General features: G+C 35.3%; 1 protein-coding gene across 1 annotated transcript in view; it reads left to right on the forward strand.

Annotated features, from left to right (window-relative positions):
* Nucleotides 1-7,880, forward strand: part of samd10a (sterile alpha motif domain containing 10a) — a 48,726-nt gene that overhangs the window by 1,409 nt on the left and 39,437 nt on the right. The window contains exon 2 of the mRNA XM_031290436.2: nt 4,194-4,247. Within this exon, the coding sequence (XP_031146296.1) occupies nt 4,226-4,247 (22 nt within the window). The 5' untranslated portion in view covers nt 4,194-4,225. The remainder of the gene's footprint in view (nt 1-4,193; nt 4,248-7,880) is intronic.

Genomic DNA, 7,880 nt, shown 5'->3' on the forward strand with positions numbered 1-7,880 from the left:
AAATTCACACTTGTGCAGTCGATCATAAACGCATGTAAAGTGGTAAGCCAGGATATTGTTTGTAGTTCATGCAATATGTACAAATGAAATGGTTTTTCATAATTTAACGTTACAAACATATTTGGCAGTGCCAAAAAATAATTGAATGCCATTTTTGGTTTACTGAATAATGGAGTGGAGGACCCTGGAGGACAGGTCTGAGGGTGCAGCAGTGACATATTTGGGCTGTCACTTTAAAAGTCCTGCAACCTACACAGATGTTTTCAATTATTCTGAAATAATTGTAGATTTATTCAAAAATATTATCAAAATCAGCCTATACATAAAAAATACCTAGGCAATTTAGTAGTTTGGCTGATAGTTGTTCCTAAGTAATGTTTTTTCATTTGAATGCAGTAGAGGGCGGCATTGGATACAACAAGGCCACCTGAACACAGTGACACGTGCAGACCTGGAGCAACAATAGGAAGAAACAACCTGTGCATTGCTATCACAATGAGAGTTTGAATCTAAATTTCACCTCTTATCACACTGTTATGTAATTGAAATATAGAAGAAGCAATCTAATACAACCCAATACAAAAGGCTTGCAAAACAATTACAGGGTGAAAGACGTGCCGCTCATTTCTTTTCTGTCCCTGAGGTTTGAATAACTTTAAAAATGTGAATAATTTCATAATAAAGTTATAGTTTACTTTAAAATATCTTTTTATTTGGGCCCCTATCTTGAAATGCCTGATTTTATTAAGTTTTGAGATAATATTGAGAGAATAAGGGCAAAATTATCTAAATGGTGTAACCATAAAAATGCAGCACCAAGAATATAAGTTGATGAAAAAAATGTGTAATGATGTTCTAAACAGCCTCTGAAATACATTGGCATAATCTTAAACAAGTATTTTTTAATATCAAATAATAATAGAGAAACATGGCAGTTCTGAATATTTCCAGTAACATGGGGAATCATGTCTGCCAAGTCAAACTTCTGGTATGTCTACTGGTGTAACCCATTGACATATATAAAATGGACCAACAGATCCCGTTGCTCTGGACCAGTGAAGGATATTAGAAGCACTTTTCCGGTGATGGCTGAGCGTTACTGTGCAGCCTCCAACTGAGCTCGAAGATGTAGATGTGACGTGAGCAACCTGTCTGAAAGTTGTAAGTCTTCTGGTAGCTGTGCCAAGAGAAATGTCAATCATTCTGAATCTTACAGAGACGGAGAACATAGGTATATGTAAGGAGATAACATAGGCACAGGCTAATTATTGCTAACTAAAATGCTAGTTAACATTAGTAATTAAACTTAAACAGCTAATGTGAGTCCAAACTGCCTGCGAGCTTCTCCTGTACTGTACGGTAATTTCTCTACTGTGCGACAGTAAGTCGCGTGGTTATGACACAATCGTTAGCCTATTTTTGCAAAAACGTCTGCTACGGAGCCATAACGGGAGATACAAGTTAATGGAGCCTTTTATACATTGTCGTGTTTCTTTAGAAATAAACAATGGACAAATAGAGTCTTTAAACGCTTTAGATGTAAAGTTATTCGCTGTCAAAGTGACGCCAAAATGAATGGCAGTCAATGGAATACTAACGGGAGGTTATGGCTTGGTAGCATCAAAATGGCGCCATAGGATCTACGCGTTCCAAGGAGAAGCTTACCCCCTTGGTGTAACCACCCTTTTTGGAGCCATTTTGAAAATTTGGAGCCCAAACATCATGTGACAGGATGTGATGTCAAACAGAAAGGCCCCTGAAGACACCAACTGCCACAAGTCAAGGTTAGTAACTCTCTCTAAAATTTGACAAAATAAAGCATTTTCAGGTCATGGTCAGGTATGATTAGAATACATGTCAAATGGTATGACCTCAGTAAAATGTTAATAAACAAATTATCATAAAGTATTCAAATGAATATGAAAAATAGTTTTAAATATTCAAACCAAGGTCAAGTGTTTACATAGTCGTCCACAATAATGCCTGCAAATTTTGGTTTCACTTTGAAATGTCCAGTGGTGTAACCGGGTTACACCATTGTACCTCTTCCTTTATGAGACTATTTTGATCAATTTATGGACAGTGTAATGTTTATTATTGTTATTATTATTACTATTTTATTTTATTTTATTAATATATTTATTTTATATAATTAGTTTAGTTAGTAATCACTCCCAGCACATCCATCAGGGGCTCCAGTAGAGGAGTAGAGGTCGCTAGCTAGCACTCTAGCTAGTAGCACGACATAATGATTACATCTCCTTGGTTGTCTAAATACATCCATTGTTTATTTTGATAAGCATTACTAATTAATACATGCCAACGTGAAGTGTTATTATAAACATTGTCGTTGACTGTTGATGTCAATTACAACAGGCTAACCTTAGTAGCTAGCTAGCGCTACTAGCTAGCTACTAAGGTTAGCCTTATTGTTTGTTGGATTTGCGAGATCTCGCAAATGAAACTCGAGATCTCGCAAAAGTATAGTCAGTGTTTGTCCCCAGTACGTTTTTTTTTCTTTTTCTCGGGGCTCCGTAAAAAAATCTACAAAATCTGTTTTTAATTTCACATTTCTATAGGATAATGCAGGTGAGCAAGCAATATGTGGGTGGAAACTTGTGTATGCAAACAACAAACTCTCTCTTCTTCTCCTAATAGATGCCTCTTACAAGTAAAGAAAAAGTGGCTCGCCACAGAGCGCGGGTTAATGCAGATCCTGCTGCAAGGGCAAATTACCTGGCTAAAAGAAGGCAGAGGTACACTACACCCCGAATGTTTTCACCTGGCCTCACCCACCCGACTTCCTCTTCTACTATTAATCTGATGTGCTCTTCATGATCTCTGAGCCAGAGCCTGTCAACTCCTGTCATTCCAAACTCACAACAGAAGACTGGAAAAAATGTCTGACTCAAAGCCAGGATGTGTAATCCTTGTGAACTTTTCTCAGAGATATGGATGTTTGAAATGTTCAAAACCTTAGAAGAAGTAATTAGAAAGTAGTAATAAAAAATCTCTCTCTCTCTCTCTGTCAGATGCACAGTGTATACACAATTTGAATATAGAGGTACTTTTTTTCTCTCTGCTAGATATTGTTCTAAATTTGATTGCAGACATGGTTGTTTTTAATGTAATATGATGAGTAACGTATGAATTGTTCTTACTCATTTTTCCTTCAGAAGTACCATTTTTTGGACTCTAAGCAGAAATTGTACTGAAATCAGAGGTCAATAATTTTTTTCATTGTTAAGAGTATTGTTTTTATGTGTTATGAAAAAAAATAGTGTGTGTTCACAGTTATTAAAATACCTAAATCATTTTACTCCATGACTTTTCATTCAATTTTATGTGTCAGTTGCTTGTGGTTCTCTGTACAGATAGTATGGTCAGTTGGTGTACCCGATAAATGTCAATTGGCGTAACCAATGTTTCTTATAAAATTCTGATATTGCGCAAAAAAGTTACTATGAATATGATTTTAGCACTCTACTACACTGTAAAAATGAAATTTAAAATTATGTTAAACCAAGTGACCCAAGAATAGAGAGAAAACATTAATGTTAATGTAAACCATATTTAAGTTTAGAAATAAAATATTTGAAATATAATTTGAGATGGTAGTTCATAATAAATAACTTATTTTCATCAGTACGCTTGCATAACTTGTAGGAGGGTGAATTATTTAATACTTGCTTTTGTGGTTACACTATTTGACATTTTAATGGGACTGTGATTCTTTAATTCGTTAAAAATGGTAGAAATGTCATATAAAATACGATGACACCAACAGAAATGCAAACTATACATTTAAAGAAACATCTAACATGTTTTAACAAGTTTAAAGCATATTTTTGATTTGGACATCATACCAACCCTTATTTGTCACTGACTTAACACAGTAAAAAAAAAAAAAAATCCTCACAATTGAGGAGCTGAAATGAAGAAATGTTTGGCAAAAATTACTTAAACAATACATCAGTAACTATTATGATTAGTTACTGATTATTTTCTTCTTCTGTTGATCATTGTCTAATTGTTTCAGCTCTACATTATTGGAACTCCCAAGTACATGCAGCATACAAAACCACTAGTATGGCCGTTTGGTAAATCAAGCCCAGTAAACAGATTAGTTCATTATAGGTTTGATTACTTATTTCAGTGCACAGTTATAACTAGCTACATTTTGATTACTGCAGGAGGGGCGTCAAGATGAACCTGTCAGACGGGAATGTGGATTTCTCAGCCAAGAGGTAGTATGAAGAAGCCTAAACACTCTTTCTTTCTCTCTCTCCTTCTCTCAAACATACTTAGTACAAAAATTGACCTCAAGTCACCACAGAGGCAGCGATGTCTGGCCGAGAATTATTAACATGCCAAGATAAAAAAATAAATAAAAAAATAGTGTTAATTGGGTGCCCAGGGTAGTGTGGGTGCACAAGAACAGATAGTATGGTAGGCCATGGTCTGAATTTTAACAGAGAGTGTGAGGATAAAGGATAAAGATGTGCAGTACAATGTTTTGGATATTTCACTCTGTAAACTCCACAGTCATTATCTTTGAAGCGACTCTTAATTGAAGCTTTTATTTTGTGTGCTGGGTAATTTCTCATTTCATCTGTTATGGCAAAAAGGTGTATGGGATTATATTTATAATTGTGTTAACTGTGAAATGCCCATCTCTCTTAAAGGCTCACATAGTCCAAAATGAAGAGTCTCACACATAAAAGTCACAGTAATCAAAGGAAATCACACTGTGTGTGTGTGTGTGTGTGTGTGTGTGTGTGTGTGCGCGCGCCATGTCAGTTCTTTTTTCTTTAAATTCCTTTTCTGGCTACATCTCAATAGTCGCCTATGTTGGCTGCAAATAAAAAGCTTACCCTCAGGATCTTTTTATTTTATTTTGCACAGGGAAAAATGACTTTGCATCTGAGTAGTCTATACTTTATGCATATTTGCTCGGGCTCGCTGCTGGCATTGGAGTCTTCATTTCCATTTTATTCCAGTTCAGGTCAGCTCTGATAGAAGTAGATCTCTTCAGCAGATGATACACTATATAATGTAGATATCAGGGTTTTTCCTGGCTCATATAGAAAGGGCCTTTGGGGGGTGACTACCTATGAGCATTAACGGTCCGCGTACAGAAAGGCAATGAGTCTGTGTACCTTATTTGAGGGGAATCTATGCATTTTGCTGTTATTTCTGTCAATTTGATAAACAAAAATTTATATTATGTTAAATACAATCCCAATTAACAAAACTGCTTAAACAATATTATTTTTTTAATACTGCCTCTAGACTTAGAGATAAAACTGAGATTAGCTCTCATATTCAAGTTTATGTTCTACTTGTTCAATGGTTGTTTGATAAATTGCTCCTAAACACATTTAGAGAGGATTTGAATTGCTATTTTTATTCTCAATTCTTATCATTTTGGTGCTGGGGATTTTCCTTCGGGGCTGGCTAAAACCTTATTGGGGTAAAAAAATCCTCTATGCAGGAAAAACCCTGGATATACACATTAATGTTTTGTATTTCACAGATTTAAACTCTCTTTCTTATATTTGCTTTTGAATGCACATTATCTTCAAAGAGTTGGCAACCCCCCAGCTGTAGCTTTGCTGTCATCATGATTTTGGTCAGTGTGCTCAGAAATACTCCTCCAAAAATGCTGCCTTAGTACTAGTAGCAAACAAAGATGTGACTAAAATGTTCCACTCCCTAAGAGAGTCCCTTCACAGATTATTCTTGTCCAATCTACCAAGTTTAGCATTGATTTTAACATCTCATTAATTTTAGAGATGATTTTCTCTTAATGAATGACGCGGCTGTAGCTGTCAGACAGATTTTTCTGTTGTAGACACATAATTGGATGAATGGATGGATAGACAATTTTGCAGCTGTTTAAGCTAATTACTCAAAGTTAAGTAATAGGAAACATACTGTTTTCTTGTTTTTTGTTTGTTCTTGTTTGTTGTTTAGATTTTTTAGACACGTGACATTGACACTTTCTCCTAAAATGTAGGTATTATTAATGTAGGTGTAATTATTATTAGGTATTATTATTATCATGCAATGCATATGCATATTTGGTTGTGTTATCTTAATCCTTCAGTCACAGTGTCTTGTGAAACACTAAAGCCTTTGCCTCAAAAGTGAGAGGAGATTTGGAAATGTTGCACACCAACCCAGGAATTTTAAACAGAGACCGCCTCAAGGTACTGCCAATAAGGTTAATACACTCCTTTGTAGAAAATTAGATTGGTAGTGAATTTTAACCCGGTGTGCCCTCGGATTAATAATTAGTTTTCATGTTTCCAAAGCAACACTTTGCTCACAGATAATTAAAATGAGGGAAAACTCAAGTCACATAGGTTTTTTTGTGGAACAGACAAAAAACTCTTTTTCTTTTACCATTCCCCTCAATCTGAAAAGATCATTTAAACAGATTTTGAACAATCGGACGTAGGGCTGGGCGATATCAAATATCACAATATTTTTGACCAAATACCTCTATTGATACCGCAACGATATTGTAGTGTTGACTATTTGTGCTTTCACAAAATATTTACACAACGAGATTTTTGATAAATAATCATCAGTAATGTAGATATAATGACTAAGTGGGTAAAGGCAAATAATAGAACAGCTACAACAGTCTGGTAAGTTCAGAAAATGACATCACTTTACTGTAATGCAGCCTTTAAAACCAGGAACAACAACACTTATGCCATATTACGATATCCAAAATCTAAGACGATATCTAGTCTCCTATTACGATATTGATATAATATCGATATATTGCCCATCTCTAATCTAAGGCCTGGCTTTATGGAAGACAACGACATGTTCCTGTTTCTCCAAAATAATCGGACAACTACGATTATTCAATGTTTTTATTTCTTTAGTAAATTAAGCTGCGCGAGAATTGGTTTTGATATATCAACACATACAGTTTGCTTCTCTTTATATGCACACATAAAGACATTAAACACAGTACAGGGACAGTAGAATTGAATGTAACAAAGTGCTGTTTGTGTTCTGTTTTTAGGGCAAACCAACTGTCAGTCTTTTGATACGATGTGTGTAGGATCAGACGTGGTGGTTATTAATTGATTAAAATCAAGAGATTTATTTTAATTGATGGCTTATTCATTTATTTATTTTACAGTAAATAGGCATACATAATATGCGTTAGAGATTATAGACACTTCTGTGTGTGCACCTCTGTTAATGTTTGGTATTCTAAAACATAATTAAGAAAATATTTAAGTCATCAGTTAGGATATTATTATTTGGAACCAAGTAGCTTCAAACATTTTTTCTGCAATGGGCGACTTCAAAAATTTTGTAAAAATACATCTTTCGTTCCCCCTTGTTCCTTTTGGTCTTTCATTACGGGTGATCCATTTTAGCATGAATCAAACTACAATCAAGATTTGAACTAAGGGGGTCTGGAGAGGAGAGGTGTCCCACAACCAACATAAGAGTTAAGGAATCCTCTAAGAAAAAAAGCGTGGGTGGTTGTCACTAATTAAAACTCTGAATAATATCTGTCAAAATGAATGCTTAAATATGAGGTGAAATTGACCTGTCAGCGTCCAAATTAGATTTTTAAGGTTTACAGTGTGCAAAGTCATTTTTGCCCGTTTCATCTGGCAGTCTACAGTAGGAGAATGACTGCAGGCATCAAATACCTTTTTGAAGGCTTGAAGAGGCTGCTAAAAGTTGGTTGTTTCATTCCTTACAGAAAACGGCATCTGTCATTTTGGGTTGAGTACCACTTTAACATCTTCCCCACCCAGGTGTCAGCAAACATGCAACACTTCCCCATGTCCTGTGTGTGACGAAACAGAGCTTGATCTTAATTGGTAACATACTAACGT

This window comes from Sander lucioperca, chromosome 12 (genome assembly GCF_008315115.2).
Source record: "Sander lucioperca isolate FBNREF2018 chromosome 12, SLUC_FBN_1.2, whole genome shotgun sequence".
Lineage (NCBI taxonomy): Eukaryota > Metazoa > Chordata > Actinopteri > Perciformes > Percidae > Sander > Sander lucioperca.